The following is an 18,112-nucleotide window of genomic DNA, read 5'->3' as shown; positions in this document are numbered from 1 at the left end:
TGCGAGAGAGCAAGGCGAAGGGTCGGCTCCGCGGTGTCGGGCGAGGGAACTTCTGTAGAGTCCCTCTGAGGTGGAGCAGAAGCTGCCATTCTTTGTCTGCTGCTGAATCAAGAAGGGCGATTGTGACGAGACACTCACAGTAGGCTGAAATACAGTCTACCTGCGAGCTGAGAAAGTGACACGAAGGAGGATAAGGCTGGGAAAAAGGGGGGGTGATAGAGGGAGTGCGAGGCTGAGGCAGGCGGGTGCGGGGCTGAGGCGGGTAGGCTGTGCGCTGGGGGCAGCTGCGCGCAGAGTAGGTAGCGGCAGCAGTGCGCACACGTGGGCTGACAGGATGCGAGGAGGAGAGAGGGCATTGATAGCGATGGAGAGGGTGGGAGCGTACAGCGATCAGCGATCTTTCCGAAAACCACGTATGATGTAGCCTTTGCTGATGGGGCATTGTTTTCTCATCATAACTAATGGAAGGATCTTCTTGTTGTTAAAAAAAAAGAAGGACCTACCACTATTTGGGCTTTTAAATTGAGATCAATGTTACCCCTCAGTAGCAGTCCATGCCGGTTTTATAGTCTATTGCTCACAAGTTGTTTCTTTGGTCATTGTCACTGGCAGGACTGGTTCTTGTTGCAAGTCAGGTGCTTTTGGAAACAACTTGGTTTATACATCAAACTGGATAGTGCATTCACAAACTTTATCTAGACTGTGTCGTCTTATCACGAACTTCCTTTTTGAAGGTTTGAATGGGCTATGGATACTAGGCTGCCTGTCATACATGTATTTCTCCTCGGTTTGAGGACAGATTGGGGATTATTGATCCGGAGATGCAACGTTGTGCCATGCTTTGAAAGCTCATTGTTCATGGTCTCTTCCCGTGCAATGAACCTTAGCAAGTCTTTTTGGATCATGCTTTGGTGAGCACTGTTTTGAGATATAGTGCATTAGGTACGAGCAGCCGGCCCCAATCCATACAATATATTCTTAGCGATGCTCCTTCGTCTTTTTTCTCATTGCTATAGCAGGGTTATAGTGTCACTTGCACTGAACCGTGCGGAAAATACAGTTATGGCTGGCCTTCGGTTCACACTTGGCGGACACTCTGGACTGGTGGATTAAACTGTGTTAGTGGTCGAGTGAAAAAGCACTTTGCGGGTTACTAAGGAATGGTAGTTGAGTGACACTAGGGCCAGCCTACCACCACCACTATATTCCATAGATATGCATAGTTGTTTGTTCATAGGTGATTTCCTAGAGTTATGTGTGATGGATAGCCATTGTATATATATGAGGAGTCTGGCATGAGTTTGGTACGAGTCTTTTCCCTAGAGTCTAGTCTTGCAGCACACAGCACTCTTCCTGCACAGTCTACGCCTTGACACTTGAGCACTTGGTCTTGAGCTGTGTGTACTGCTAGCCAAAGTCCGTACTTGATACATTGAGAGTGTTCAATGCTTACGTCAGGCTTGGAGTCTATTCCATCTTTCTGTTTTGAGTACATTCATGTCTTATTTAATTTAGTTATCCAGTTTGTGCTATGGAGTGAGGTTTCTTGCATACCGCATTGAGGAGCATCCATAGTAGAGAGCACGGCATTGTTTTCCTGCTACAATTGCTCAAATGTAGTGGCCCCTAAAATAGGCCCCCCTTGCGGTACTTCTTGGTTGATTGTTCTTATAGATACAATAGCTACGGAGAGCTCTGGTTTGCAAGTGACCGCTAGGAGCTCTGCTAATGCCCAAATTTAAAGTCAACTGGCCTAAAAGGAATTGCTTGCCCCCAAAAACTACAGGCTACAGCTCCCAAAAAGTCAAACGCTGTTATGATTGGACGAAAAAACTGTCAGTAGGCGTTGTTTGGCCTGCCATATCAGCATCCCATGATTATTCGCGCCACGAATCATGACAGGATTCCTAGCATTTTAGGTGACCTCGATCTTTGAGCATTTCGGCTACTTTTTTTCCTGGCATGGCGGGACCCCGATCCCCCCCGGCCTCCTTCTCTCTCTCTCTCTCTTTCTTTGTGGGGGTGGCAAGATAGGTAGCGATGGCAAGATAGGCTTTGGGGATCGCGTGATAGGCTTCACTTACCACATTGCATTCATACACTCGCAGTAGACCTTTATGAAAACCCCGCCTAAATCAAAAGCGACATTTAGGCGGAGGTTTCGAGAGGGCACACTATTGCCAGCTTCTATGAGAGTAGAGAAACTTTTCAAAGTCAAAGATGACTTAATGTACGAGAAGGTACATGTGATGATTAAGGCGGAGCTGAGCCTCTTGAGGGGTGACATTGAAAAAGAGATGCATGCAAATGCGGAAACTTACAAAAAAGCTATGTATGCAGATATGAGGAAAGAATTGGACAAAGAGATGCTTAGTAAGCGTGACGAGATGTACACATCATTCAAGGCCGAAATATAGACGATTGTGAGGGCATAAGTGAATGTAATGGAATGTATGATGTAGAAAAGATTAGAGGATGCACTTGCTATGTTTGAAACCTGGGAATAAAAATGGAAGAACGCATGAATGAAAAGGATGCATTGATTGAAGCATTTAAGGGAGGCCTTGCAACTTGCAAAAATATCCCCGCAAAGGAGGCAGAAAATCAACCCTCAATGATCAAGGAGGTCGAAAGCATTAAGGAGCAGGTGAACACTCTACAAGAAGAGGAAGAGCAAAAGGCACGAACAACCTCTTCATGGACGGAGCACCTTTTCAAAACACAAGAAAAGGTTGATAAAGCTGAAAAGTGGATTGAGGACGCAAAGAAAGGAAAAGATAAGATGACTGAAGCCACACCGACATCGACTATCATCAATATGACAATTGAGGAGGAGCAAAAGAGAAAGACTAGAGCCCTTCATGTGCGTGTTACAAGTCTCAAAGACACTGGAAAAGTAGAAGAAGAAGTGCAAGAGCTCTTGAAGCACATGGATGTTTCTGAACCCACAAAAACAGGTGCTTGGAGAGTTGGCAAGAAGGGAATTGATGAGAAAGGAAGGCCCAAGGAAAGAGCACTCATTATATGTTTCCCTACGCTAGAGCTAGGAAGGAATTGGTAAAGAAGAGACCAACACTCAAGCAAAACTGAATATTTTTTGGGTGATGACCTCACTCTAAGACAGGTAACACACATGCAAGAATTGATGCCAGAGAGCAAGGCGACGAGGGAGAAAGGGAAAATTGCTTTCTACAGGGGGGGGGGGGGGGGGGGGGGGGGGGGGGGGAGAGTAGTGGTGTTGGAAAAACGCAATGCATGACGGTGCGAGACCTATGGGACCAGCCTTGAATTGGCAGCATGGAATTGTAACGGATCAATGAAGCTAGATGTAGGCGCATTTGAGGAGAGCTTTAAAGGAAGAGACATTATTTTTTACTTGGAAACACATCATACTCCTAGCGGCACATTACCAAGAGTGACGGGATACGCAGGGAGTGAGATCAAGCATAGAGGACGGGGGTCAGAAGGTGTGGCAGTCTTCTTCAAGGAGGAGCTCCAACCCCTCATTCATATTTTGGAGGGATGAGCAGGCCAGATATATGTGGGTAGAGTGAGAGCGGAGACAGGGATGCCATGCATCTCCCAAGGAGGAGTCACCCTACATGATATTGAATGAGGACATATGGGAGTTCTCTAGGGATGGGAATGTCATTCTTTTGGGAGACTTCAATGCCAAGACGGGCCAGTCTCAGACATCTTCCTACGATACCTCACAGGAAATGTTGAGAGAATTGGATGTCAGTGATATGGGATTGGCCAGGTGTTCGCAGGATGAAGAGCACACTGGATATGGGGGATATCTGACAGATTTGGGGACTGCACATGGACTGGCCATCTTGAATGGCCTCCAGAGATTTCCAACGTCGAGTGGGTTCACTTGTTTTCCTCATAGACATGGGGCCAGCTCAGTGGATTATGTTTTGACTCGCCTCAGTTTTTTACCCTCTATTCAGGACTTTATAGTCGCGGGCCCAGGCCTATTGGGATAACAGTAGATCATGCTCTCCTCACGTTTACCGTCTCATTTCAGTTCATCACATCTCAACTGGCATAGAAACCTATGCATACCCGACGCACTTTTACTTCAGAGACTGATTCTGTCTACATAGATGGTATCTACAAACGCTTATGGACGGAGGATCCGGGGAGACCTTTAGGGGAGCTCACTTATATATTGACAGAGACACTATAGGATGCAGCAATAGAGGCATACCCACACACTGAGCCTGGGCAGCGACGATGTTCTGGGAGCACACCCCAAAATAGCTGGTATGATGAGGAGTGAAGAGAGACCAGAGCCTGACCTCAGAGGTAGGTACTTCTAGGAGTCATTACTCACAAGCAATCACGGATTGCTTGTCGGTGTTTGGTACGACGGAAGAAGAGGGCGTTTCTAGCTCAGCTAGAGCAGAATTTATATCACTTGTTTTTGAGCCAGGATTCAGGCAAGGCATGAAGACTCTTCCATGAGCACTCCCCCCCACTGGTCATCACTTCTACAGAGGTATGGGGTCAGTATGCATCATCTCTCTACACAGTCTTGGGGCAGCCACCTCTTCTAGATTTTCTAGAGCCATGCCCACACACATGTGCTTTCTTTACCGCCGAGATGGAAAAGAAAGCCATTGACGGGAGGAAGAGTAGGAGAGCATATGATCACGATGGCCTGGTAGCACACCATTTTATACATGCCAGAGATTTGCTTGCAAATATTCTAGCACTGATGTTCAACCGTGCCATGTGCAAGGGCCTACCTGACACTTGGAGTTTGTCCACGATCGTACCTATCTTCAAGTCAAGGGACTCTATGGAGCCTGGGAACTACCGCACTATCATGATTGGACACACACTGGCACGGTTGTACGCATCCATCCTTGAGCAGCAGTTGAGTAGATGGGCAGAGAGAGAGGGTGTATGGGCAACTGGATATGCGGGTTTCCCTACTCTTGATCATATTATGACACTCAGAGCCATTAATGAGGAAGGGGGATCATGTGGGAGACGGCTCTATTGTTGCTCTGTGGACTTCCGCAAAGCCTTCGATACAGTGCCTAGAGCTAGATTTATGCGCAGACTACAGGAGATGGGGGTACCCAAAGAGTTGATCTGGGGGATCATGGCTCTATACAAGTCAACAGTGGGGCATGTATGCACTCCAGAGGGGAGTTTTGATTTGGTTCACTCCACCATTGGGGTGAAACAGGGTTGCCCGCTATCTATTTAGCATGTATGTGGATGAGGTTGCTAACTACATTGAGAGAGATGGTGATAGAGGAGCACAATTGGCAAAAACATGGATCCCACTATTGCTATATGCTGATGATATTGTGTTGATTTCCGACTCCGCAGAGGGGATGTAGCGTCATTTAGATTCTTTGTACACATTTGCCCACGATAGTGGATTGTCTGTTAACTTGGGGAGAACAATGGTTATGGTGTTTAACACCAAACCACAGTGGGTTAGGAGGTCAGCACCCACTTTTACATATGGCCAGGAGATGATGGAATATACAAATGCATACACCTATCTTCGGGTACGCTTCAGTGGACAAGCGTTTTCATTGAGGAGAGCAGCAAAGACTAGATTCATGAGAACTTATGCAGCCTTGGGAGGACTGAATAAGGTGTTTTCGCAAGTTCAGTTTCAGGAACCTCGAACAAAGCTGTGGCTTTTTGATGCTCTTCTGGCTTCAGCTATGCTCTAAGGGGTTCAAAATTGGGGACCCTCAGTGGACCACCAGGGCAGATCTGGTAGCACTGATGGATGGAGATGCATGGAGAGGCCTTTAGTCTCTATTGTCTCTCAGATGATATGGGCTAAGACCTCAGTGCCACATGAGATTATTCGAGCTGAGCTAGCTGCCCCCCCTCTCGTAGTTGAGGCCCTTACTAGATCTGTTTCCTTCATGCATAATTTATGGGCCTTCCACATTTGTCATAGTCCGGTATACTATGAGATACAAGGCCGCTTTCATTGTCTATTGAGAGAGGGCTTTGGACCGTTGGCTAGAGTCACGAGATATCAGGAGATGCCTCGGGTTGTTTTTTCTTGAGCTAAGCAGACACAGGGAGAGTCTCTTGAGGAGACCAGGCAATGGGAGACATTCACAGAGGGAGATCACTGACTTCTTTAGTGAGGGACTCAACAGCCAAATGAGCATGCTTTACAGTAGATCAGAGCCCACTTCTACCAGAGGTATATTAGTGAAGAGAACCACTAAGCTCGGAAGAGCTAGATGCCCACGTCTACAAGGGCGACCACGACAGCGATGGAGGCTCCATTAAAGAATCAGAACTATTCTAGCACGACATGGGAGACGCCTAGTACGACTATTTACAGAGGCAGACATTGACGAAGCTCTTCAACGGCCAATGCAATACTTTCTCGGACAACGGGCATGGATGATGATTTCAGTCTGATGATTTTAGTCTTCACTTTACTTCATTTTATGTTTGTACCTAGACATTGGATTAGATCCACAAGGATTGTATCAGTTTGGTCTCATAGGTCATTTTGGCCTTTTGAAGGCGTTTAATATAACATTTCATCTCTCTCTCTCTCTCTCTCTCTCTCTCTCTCTCTCTCTCTCTCTCTCTATAGAGAGCATCTTCTCCACCTCACGGGGGATGGGTTTGTGATTCGACCCAGCTATATGGACATGCATCTTTCGCATGGTTTGCGTTGTGCCATTGGCCAGATACGCACGTCCTCACATCAGCTCGAGATTGAGACTGGCAGATTCAGAGGGACACCAGCAGATAGCAGGATATGCCGCTTATGCCATCTAGAGCCAGAGACAGAAGTACATTACATATGTCATTGCACAATGTACTATGAGATACGAGGCCGTTTTCATTGTCTATTCAGAGAAGGTTTTGGGCCTCTATCTAGGGTCATGAGTTATGAGGATCAAAGATGCCTTGGGCTATATCTACTTGAGTTACACAGGCATAGAGAAACTTTATTGAGGAGAGCTGAAGAGAGACATCCCCAGAGACAGATCACAGATTTCTTTACACTAGATATTGTACACCCAGAAGAACAGACAGAGGAGCAGCCAACGGTGGAGAGGTCTACCCGCACTACTGGCATTCTCATAGACCGAGCATTGGAGCTAGGGAGATCTAGACGACCCCAATGGAGAAGAGGAGCTACACAGTTTCGAAGGAGGCTACAGCAAAGGATTCAAGCCATACTCTTTTGTCGTCCAGAGTGCAGATGAAGATGGATCTCTACTCCCCTCCGATATTGTCTTCACATTGTACTGCTTAGTTTAGGATCCCGCAGTATTTATATTTTGTTATCCTAGTTTAATTTATTTTGTTAATCTGACTTTGTATCAGATACACCGCATTGTAACTTTCTGGTCTCATAGGTTACTTTGGCCTTTTGAAGACGTTAATATAACATTTCATTTCATTTCATTTCTCTCTCTCTCTCTCTCTCTCTCTCTCTCTCTCTCTCTCTCTCTCTCTCTCTCTCTCTCTCCTCAGATACCCCACTACCTACATTCAGTTCAGTTTTGTTTCATTTGTCTTTCCGATAGACGGATGACATACACACCATGTACATTTGATTTGTCTCATAGGCCGATTTCGGCCTGACATAGACGTTAAAAATCTTTCTTTCTTTCTTTCTCTCTCTCTCTCTCTCTCTCTCTCTCTCTCTCTCTCTCTCTCTCTCTCTCTCTCTCTCTCTCTCTCTCTCTCTCTCTCTCTCTCTCTCTCTCTCTCTCTCTCTCTCTTCATGGCAGTCGCTATGAAATGCCTTATTTAATACGGGGCAAAAGCAGCATAAGGAAGGTGCATAATGAAATAAGTCCTATTTCTCTTACGGTAAAGAAACGTTCTACATTTGGTGATTAAAATGCTAAGCTACAACATCAAGTTCATATGCACAACTTAAAATCACGTGTGAGAAAACATAATGAACGATGAGAAAAAAAGAATAAAGGTTTATATTTTTGATCTTTCCTATCTTGGTGCGTTCTTTGGTTCTTAGTTCATATTGTGTCATTTACAAATGTCGCTAATCTAACATTCTCAGATGTACAGATCAGATGTTCGAGACACTATGCGGACGTGCTCGAGGGGATGTGTAATGAAGACTGGCCATATGATGTATGCACTTCTTACTAACACAATTTTCCTTCTTAAAACAAAGCTATAAAATATTTAAAACAAAACTCACTCTTCAAAGCTGATTATTGAGAAAATTAGTCAAATGATGTGTAAACAATATACATGTGCATTTACCCATGCTACTTGTAGGTACATATATAAATTGAACCATTTTATGTGTGCATGCTAGTATGTGAAGTATTTCTCAGTAAACGCATACCTAGCTGTAAGAAACGGTCAAACCACAATTACAAGGTTAACAATGTGTGGTCAAGTGTATATACATGTTTTTTATTTTGTCATCCTAACATGTCATTTCACAAATTTTCCTTTACATTTAAATACTTTGAGTCTGATTTTGACATCACTTCATAACACATTTCTAATTATTCCTCCTACATGACTGTTATTTTATTCAGTCTACTTATGTATGCTGTCATTGTGGATATAAACCGGAAAATGATTTTTCTAGAAGACGTTGTCCATTAAATTGTGAGAGGACTTACGGCAAGTACTTAATATGTGAGAACAGTTTTCTTAGCTATATCAATATTATCACATGTTTCAATTCATCTATAGAGTGTGTACAAATTATTACTTGTGATCAATGTAATGTAGGTGCATTGCATGAACCAACTTTCAGCGAATCCAGGTAAATTAGTAGTTTAATATTGAGATTATCGAATGAACTAAAGATCCAATCAACTTAAAGATGAATGTAAATGTATAATTAAATATAGACACTAGTATGAGTATGTATGAAATATGAACTTATATTGAATCAAAATAATTGTCAGTGCAATTTTTTTTTTTGTTAAATTAGGTATAAATCTTGTGATACCAAAAACCCGCATCTAGCATTTGAAGCCTCCTTAACTATCGATATTGGAGGATATCCGAAGGTACGAGCTCTTCTTTCTTTATTTCTCATTCACTATGTTTACCTCTTATCAATGATGTTGTCTTGGGCTAAAGAAACTATTTTGAGACAGTGGACCCATACCACTACCTCACAGTTTCTCAGGGTAGGATTACATGACATTATTCACTGCCACCCTGGTTCATTCTGTATGACTCCTACAGGCCAGCTTGAGCCAGCAGGAGCACTAGTACATATTTCAATCCGCTTGCACTCTTCCTTGAGGACATGCTAACTTGGGCATCCTTCAGGACCATCGTTATTCAGTAATACAGCCTTGTTTTCTTGAAGAAAGAAAACTTTTAAGAATGATTTGGTAGTTTACAAGTAGGTTCAAAATTCATCGAAGTTTTTTACTGTAAGATCTCCGATTTTCGAGTTTCTTTTAAAAATAATAAAATTAGATTTCAATGTTCCCTTCGTGAAATTTTAACTCAGAATGCCTGTTTGGTAGTGTTGTAAGGTTCTAAAGTAAAAAAGCAAGGTCATTTTCATGTTTCACTAGGTCTAACGAACGTTAGATTCAATTTTGAAAAAATCCGGGTTTTTCTAGCTTTCTCATGTTTTTTGTGCTTTTCGGTGTTTTTTGCAAAAAGAAGGACCGGATTCTTAATCTACAAGCTCCGGGGAAGTTAGGGTTCAATTTTGTAAAAAATTGCTTTTCGGACGCTTTTCACGCTATTTTTAGCTTTTCATGATTTTTAGTGCTTTTTAGTGTATCTCTAAGTTATGGTCATTTCTTCTTACATTTGTGTGGCCATTGTTAGACTGGTTCCTACTTGTCCGCTTAGCTTCAACAAGTCTAGTCCCTAAGGTCAGGTTGGCACCATTCTCATCCTCCACACTATCTCACACGGACGGGTTGGGAGGGGATTGACGGCTCAAGTGATTCGGGCCGTCCGATTCACATTTGTAAATTTGGGACATTTGGTAAATTCGGGGAGAAAAATAAATTTGGGTAGGCTTGTAAATTCGGGGTGGGCCGCGCCCCATGTCTTGAATCCACGATCTCCCCACTACGAGCAATGTGCACTAACCACTATGTCCGCTTGCGTTCATTGAGATATAGGGGATTTGAGTATGTCATATAGTAAATGCGGGGGGATTTGTAAATTCGGGGAAAATTTGTAAAGTTGGGTTGTCCCCACGTCGTCAGATCCGACGGTCCACGATTGACGCGTCCCCTGTTTTTCTCCTCCACCATTGATCCCCTCTCGCCCTACCCATGTTAAATAGTGACGAGGCAGTCTCATCTCAAAGTGGTAGGCTAGTCCTACTTGTCGGCTCAGGTTCAACTTGATTACACTTAGATAGACTAGTCCCAACCACAAGCCTCAGCCCATCAAGTCGACTTATTCAACCGGGTCAAGCTAAATGATTGCTCTACAGTGTTCACGTATGACCCATACTAGACAATCTAGAGAAACCCATGGGAGTCCTCTTAGGAGCCATTTGAAGTCCTATCAAAGAAGGTGACAACCTTCCTGCCAAGTCAAAGTCCTCCAACCCCTCTATTGCTACCTCCACAAGCCTGTACATCTTGTCTCAACCAGTGACTTTGGCTTCCCTATACCATCACCAATCTTGTCCCCTTTGCCTTTGTCTGCTCCCTAATCTCGCACCTCTCCTCTAGCGCCTCCCCAAGTTTCTCCCCAAGAGGAAGTAGAGTGGGCATGAATGATTGAGGATCTAATCAGCATGTTGTCAAAGGCAATATCAAGTTTCCTACTTTCAAGGGACTTTCAAATTGAGGAGGAGGATGATCATGCGAGAAGGGTTGTATCAATACGCAAAAGCAGAGGTCTAAGTGGGGAGGATTAGTGCTCTTTCCATCCACAGTCATATGCCACCTCTGCTAGCAAATCGGCTTGGACAAGGTAGCTTTCCTCTCAGTTTCTACAATGCTAACCCACCCATGGCACCATAATGTTTCTATACAATTTTTGCTTCCTAGAGTGTTGAACAAGCACCTTGACCGCCACACCCTCCCTCTCGTTCAACGAACTGCCCAATCTTTTGCCATAGATGTGGCGAGTAGGTGCACTATCTAAGAAAATGCTCCCTTCTTAAGGACTCTCCATGCACCGTCATTGCTCAAAGGCCAAAGAACACCATACCAAGGATTTGTCAAAGTCGATGATGTGGAAACGGGGAGAATACACGAGAGAGAGAAAGAGAGAGAGAGAAGAAGAAGAAAAAGAAGAAGAAGAAGGAGAGTATTTTAACGTCATAGGAAACTATCCCAAGAGACCTTAAAGATTTATCCAATGGGGAGAGAGACTGTTGAACCAGCCAACCTTGGCCATGAACTGATGATATTACAGTGGGGGCAAGGTGGTGCTTATTTACTCACCTTAGCAAATTGCCCTACCCAGACTCTGACAAATAAGGAAAATAAATTCCTAGAGCCAAAATAAATATTGGGATCACATTGGGTAGTTCACTTTAGATGTCATAACTTCATCACCCTCTCTGTATCTCATAGTAGACATAAATAGTGAGACCAAGTCAATGAAGAAGCTACCATGGACACCCCAGAAGCAACCGACAACTAAATAAACCTCGGTTATGCAACCTCCAACTTTTTACGTAGGAAAAATGCCATCTTGAGCATGGGTTTCCTTTTAGAAAATTAAACTATAGACCACACTACGTCCAAGAATCCCCATTGGTGAACTGTGAACACATCACGTCCAGACTTTTCAGACAATGAACTTTGAAATACATCTTGTCCATAATTCGGCCTACAACAATGGATTGGTGCACTCATCCATAGTCTTTTAGATACGGCTGATTGGTTTCTTGCCAGATGTATGTGCCTTGAACTCTGACCCACGAATTCAAACCCTGATAACTTAAACTCCAACACATGGGTCCAAATCATTTATAGAGCGCTTCATTTTTTCCCTCTCTGCCACTCACAAGCCTCTCTCTAGGTGAAGCTAGTGGTGGCAATCACCATCTGACTAGAAATCTAGTGTCGTGACCACTGTGGCCGCCACCACATCTGCCATGCGGATCTCCTCTGTCAATTCTTTATCACCATTATCTCTGTCCAGCTTGCCTTTGCCTTTGTCCTCTTGCGAGCATAGTCACAAGGGACGCGTCCCGAGGAGTGGCGACGCTTGCGAGTTCCTGCTTTTGTCTTTAGCTCCAAACTCTCGAGCCAAACAAAGCGTCATGTCACATTTTTAACAACGGCTCTCGGATCTCGTGGGTACCAAGGCAGCTAACTGAGCACTGGTTTTGCCATCCTTGTTAAGCTTGCCTTTGCCTGTGTCCTCTAGCAAACTCGTGTATTTGCTTTTGGCTTCACAATCTCGAGCCCAACAAATTGAAGGCTTCCTTGAGAACTTTATCCGTGCATAGGCCACTAACTGGGTACGGGTCGTATCTCTTTCCATAGCCTGGAGTTGGTTTCGGATCATTGGAGGCAAGGTGATGCTTATATACTCACCTTAACAAATTGCCCTACTCAGACTTTGACAAATAAGTAAAATAAATACCTAAAGCCAAAATAAATATTGGGATCACATTAGGCAGTTCACTTGAGATGTGAAAACTTAACCGGATTTATCCAAAGCAAAGGACTTCTACCTCTTCTTCAACCCCTTTTGGAGACTTCACTCTTCCCATCAACCTCATCATTGTCAACCTCCCTCAAGTTCGGGTGCTTGCTGCCCAGCTAGGGATCCTTTCAACACAAAGAAGTGTGCGCGCGTACTCACTTGTGCTGGAAGAGCAGCTTTTGGCCTCCGGCTGCCTAATTTGGTTTAGTCTCTCGTTTTCTAAGAGGGTCCATAAACCAAGTACATAATCATGTACAATAATTTATATACAAGAAACAAAGGAATTCAAAGCAAAAGTCAATTTACTTGAACATTTGTAAGAGCAAGATGATCAATGGTGACACAATGGCAGATTATGACTGGTGATGGAAAAATATAAAGAGAACCATAGAGGGGGTTGAACCAATAGACATAAGGAATAATCAATCACACCTGACCAGTGTAGGCATCATACTGATTTGCGTTTAGCAAAAAGTAGTGATCCAAGCGGGAAAAATACCCATACTGTTGTGCATTATGATGATGAGAGGTAAAAGCAGGAAGAGTAGGCAATAGTATCTTCCAAAGATCATATATGTGTGTAGAACTGCAAGAAAATTATATCCAATCCATGTGTTCATAAGTGTCAACACGTGTGAGCGATATGAAGAATTAGTAAAAGCAAGAGACTCATTGAGATTTCCAGCTATACAGCTATAAAAGCATTGGTCATCCAGGGACAATGTCTCAAAGAGTGACGCACTTCACCTTGAAGATCTCCCTAATGAGGCATTGCATAAATATGAAATGCCCACAAGGATCGTTATGAGAAACACATTGCTGAAACTCATGCCACATCATGAAAAGATCAAAGATAATGTACGTCAACTAGCATAAAAAATCCAATGTTGATTATGCTCTTGAACCCACACTACATGAGGTTGCAATTTAATTCCATTTTCAACCAAAAAAAAGATGTTGATTATGCTCTTGAACCCCACACTACATAAGGTTGCAATTTACTTCCATTTTTATAAGAAACACAATTTTTGGGGGTTGCATAGACCCAAACTATACTGATCAAAGCATTGAAGTGGTGTGCACATGCGCAAATATAGGAGAAGAAGGCAATCTCGGGACTCCATCTGTACCATAGAGACTTGGTTTCCTATATCACAGTGTGGTTGCTCACAATTACCATGTCCCCGAGAAGAATTCACAATATTGGATTCGTAGGCAAAGAGCCTTCTTTAATCATAGTAGCACACAGTCAGCCATATTTTCCTTAACTAGCTGAGACCTGTGGCCCCCAATGCAACCGTCAACACCACCACCAGCAAGTGGTAGCCAACATTGAGGTTGCTGGACCCAAGCCAACCTGCCAAATCATATGAGAGAAATAATTAAGGTGATGGCCAAGGATGCAACTTTTACCGTGGCTTAGGCTGGGGAAGAGGTAACAAAACTGATGGCCAGTGGAACTAGCCAAACAATAACACAGTTACAAAATACACAAGGGACAGCTAGTACTCTAATGATCCCAATCATAGAATCAATGATTTCCCATTTCTTCAAGGGCATGAGACAGCTCGCCATAACTGTAATAGTAAGACGATTCTAGCAGCAGTCTCTCAACAGCAACAACCCACCAGCAGGAGTCAATACGGTAACCATTGTAGAGCTACATGATCCTGGCCCTTTGTAGATGCACTAGCCACCATCTCGGGGCGGGGCGGGGGGGGGGGGGGGGGTGCGCACTATGTAATCATGTTAATGTACCGTGTGAGTTCAACAACAGAGGTTTTTAAATGCAAACCTTCTAGGAAAATTAACAGAGATACATTAACGAAAGTGTTTTTTACTTTCCATTTTGAAAATGTAAGGGTCATGAGCTTTGAGTCACAAGAGTGTATTGTGAAGATGGTTGACACTTGCTAATGTTGTCCTCCTTGCTCGCCCCTCCTTCCTCGTGCTACCTCTCCCCACCATGCTCTTCCGCCTTACCTTGCGCTACCCTTCCTTGCCTCGCAGCATAGCCCCCCCGGCCCCCATAAAACCCGCCCACGCCCTTGCACACCTCCATGCTCCCAATTGCGGTTCAGAAAGCTAGCTTTCCTTTTGGCTTGTCTGCTCGGCTTCTACGTCGGCCCTCTCCTTTTTGCCAAGGTTGGAGGTATATCTACAGTACGCATTTTGGTTGGACACACCCACACCAATCTTCCGAAGTTAGTCATGTTGCCTAGGGTAAGTGGTGGATGGTTCTGCAAGAGCGTGGAATATTCAGGACTCTCAAACCAATGCTTCATGCGCAGACAGATGGGCCATCAAAGTAGAGCTCTCCTTGGAAAGCTCATTGTCAGAGGTCTTCCTCCAGGGGAGGAGCCCTGGAAGGAGCTGTTGCTTCACTGGATTTGTGCCTATGTCCCACAAACAGGAGGCCCATGCAGCCATTCCACTCGTTGGATTTCCATAGAGATGCGCATAGTGGGCCTGAGCAAGAGACTTGGGAGCAGCTACAAAGTGGCCTTGAGTAGCACGAGCCCACATGCATTGAGGAGCGCTTGAGACAGCCACTTACATGGAACCCCTTTATCAACACACTACGAGGGTTCCATGTCGGAGGGTCCAACCTGCACTTTTGGGAAGTGGCTGTAGTTTACAACGCTTCTTGAGGAGATTCAGAGCCTTCAACTACGAGACTTGAGGAGGTATAGAGCATGTGTTGGGCTATTGTAGAGGCTATTCCAGCAGAGTGGCACACCCCTTTGTAGATGGAGGCTCCCTGTTGGATGGGGGGTTTCACTCAATTGGAGGTACTCATTGCAATTCGGGCTTGCTCCAACACAGGGCTCTGTATCTTTTTGAGGTTCAAAGAGAGGGCCATCTCCACAAAGTCACTACTGAGGCCGAGTGTTGCTTTCAGCGGATCCGAGTTGTGGGCATAAGTGGGAGGACTCGTGTGTTAGACCCAGACCCGTCAGCTCTTGAGCCAAGACACTAGCGATTATGAGCGTGGGTCAGTCGTCCCCTGGTACGAATGTAGTAGGACTAGGGGGAGTGGTTTTGGCATCCCCCTTTTACTCTAGCTGATCACCTAGGGGCTCCTTTTTTCCAGTACACAACATGGCTGGGATGTCCCATACTGACAACGAAGAGAGACGTCCGTCTTGCTACAGTGGACCATTGGTAGGAGGAGGGTCTCACTACCGAGTTCTTGATAGATTTTTGGCGGTCCTTGTGGGACATAGCCGAGGAGAGTCAAAATGTTCCAGTGGCTAGTTGCCCATCGAGCTACTACAATTGGGAGTTGGTTGGTGCAACAATCTCTTTGCGCCATGTACCACCTATACAACCAGCCACTTGAGACACAATGCCGCTATTTGTGGGATTGCCCCATGGCGCAGCAGCTTCGGATTCTTCGACTTATGCCAGCAGTCCCGCCATTACACTTAGGGTGCTACAACTTGGACCACCATCACGGGCCTTTCTCTTTGCTTCGACTAGGGATGTCGGAAGACTTTTTAGTCTTCCCATGACCATCCAATTTTCCCCTTGCTTTGGCCATTGGACAATTGAGTTAATTTTTGAAACCTTAGCCTATGGAAGTCTTAATGGAGCTGAACCTTAGGTCTTTTAGGCCCCATTGAAGCACATTGCTCTTTTGCAGACTGTCCTACTTTGGATCCTTATTTTCCCTCCTTTGGATCCCTGCGGAGACCGGTCTGGCAACCTTACCAATATTCTAGCTTTTATTCCCCTGGTACTTCCCCATATTAAATGATCAGTTTAACATGAGAAAATCATTTGGGAGAGTTAGATATTAGTTTTTATGGCAGTCCTGCCCTGCGAAGTCTTTCCCATTGGGTAATTTCAGCCCGTGAAGACGTCCAAGCGAAGTCAAGTGATCCAAATATAATAAAAAAGGGTGAGTGGCAATGGCATACAACAAGGCGCTAAGCGGGCAACCGTGTCTGACAGAGCATCCAAGAGGCCAAGGTTTTGTTAGCTCCCCATCAAGGAGGCTTGAAGATGTACTGTGAGCATACAAGAAGTATACAACATTAACCATCTTAGGACCAAATCCAAGGGTCCTCATTGTGGCGGCAATGAAATCCCATTGTACCTACAAGAACATCCTGCTGGGTATTCTTGGCATATTCCATTCCAATCAATACATTAGCCAGATTGTCCAAAATCTGGCAACGAGGAATGAAGCCATACTACGCGGAATGGATACCAGCCACAAGAGATTCCTTGATACGGTTCACAATGATTTTAGCCAAGATTTTATATATAATTGGCGTAAGAGTTATCAGCGGCCAATGCGAAAACTGCTCACAAAGCGCTTGTTTAGGCAATAACTTCAACAAACCCTCTTTCCAAGACATCGGCAAACTTTGTTTCGCCCAGGCAATGTTCATCATGTAAATCAAAGGTTCTTTAAGAGGCTCCCAAAAGGAGAAAAAATTCCACAGTGAGCCCTTCCCAACCAAACGAACGCCATCTTCCAAGAGCAAGCAATGTTGAGTGCAATTCATTTTCTGTAAAATCTGCCTCCATAGCCAAAGCATCTTGAGGCAAGACAATTGAATGCATTGTAGATAACAAAAGTTGACATGCATGAATAACTTTAGCGGATGCTGCAGGGGGAGCGGCGAAAACATTCCTAAAATGGGACACCATGGCATCCACAAGCTCGCGCTTTGAGGTTGTCCAGGCTCCGGGTTGGAACATAAACCCCTTAATAGTTTGAGAAGCCCTTGAATGATCCAAGTGCTTAACAAATTGTTTTGAGGCACACCCCTTGTCCACAAATGCTCGATGGCGAGCACGTGTCTGCCATTTGTCCAATTTTCGTTTATCATTATGCTGCAAACACACGTGGGCCTAACAAAGGGCTGTCGATTCACTTTCCGACAACAAACGTGTGTCAGCTAAGAGTTGGAGCTGTTGATACACATGCTTGGCATCCTCAACATCACCACGTAATTGAAACATGTATTGCTTGCCATAGTCCTGAATTACACTCTACACATGTACAACAAAGCGAACCCAGAAAACATCAGGATCAAGATACGTTTGGGCAACCAAAGGGGGAATAACATCATAAATCATCTCACGGAATGCTTCATGTGAAAGATAAGCATTGTTGATGTGCAACAACCGTTTCTTAGAAATAGGTTGATCAGAGTGTAGTTGCCCATAGCGCAATAGCATCACAACAGGAGCATGATCATATAAGAGCAAAGAATGGTCTATGCTCATTTCGCATACAAACTCATCAAATTGTTGCATGCCGAGGACAAACCACCGTTCTAATCTTGCACGATATGCAGAAAGAGCATTATGTTGAAATGTGTACCCCGAAACATTGGGATGCAAGAGGGTCCACAAGTCCAACATCCATGTGCATGCAACGAGATCTGTCCAGGCCTGCAATTCTATACTTAGCATGTGCAAATGTCTTGTGGTGTTATCCGATAAAGCGGACGCATTGTTAAAATCACCCGAAGTAGGGCATTGG

General features: G+C 44.5%; 1 protein-coding gene across 1 annotated transcript in view; it reads left to right on the top strand.

Annotated features, from left to right (window-relative positions):
- LOC147444852 (uncharacterized) overlaps window positions 1-18,112 on the top strand; it is a 228,254-nt gene that overhangs the window by 141,684 nt on the left and 68,458 nt on the right. Inside the window, exons 5-6 of the mRNA XM_086527379.1 lie at window positions 8,048-8,121; window positions 8,945-9,023. Of these exons, the coding sequence (XP_086383505.1) occupies window positions 8,048-8,121; window positions 8,945-9,023 (153 nt within the window). The remainder of the gene's footprint in view (window positions 1-8,047; window positions 8,122-8,944; window positions 9,024-18,112) is intronic.

Source organism: Adiantum capillus-veneris, chromosome 13, assembly GCF_014529385.1.
Source record: "Adiantum capillus-veneris isolate H3 chromosome 13, ASM1452938v2, whole genome shotgun sequence".
NCBI lineage: Eukaryota > Viridiplantae > Streptophyta > Polypodiopsida > Polypodiales > Pteridaceae > Adiantum > Adiantum capillus-veneris.
The sequence above is the reverse complement of the archived record's forward strand: the minus strand, read 5'-3'. Positions and strand labels throughout refer to the sequence as shown.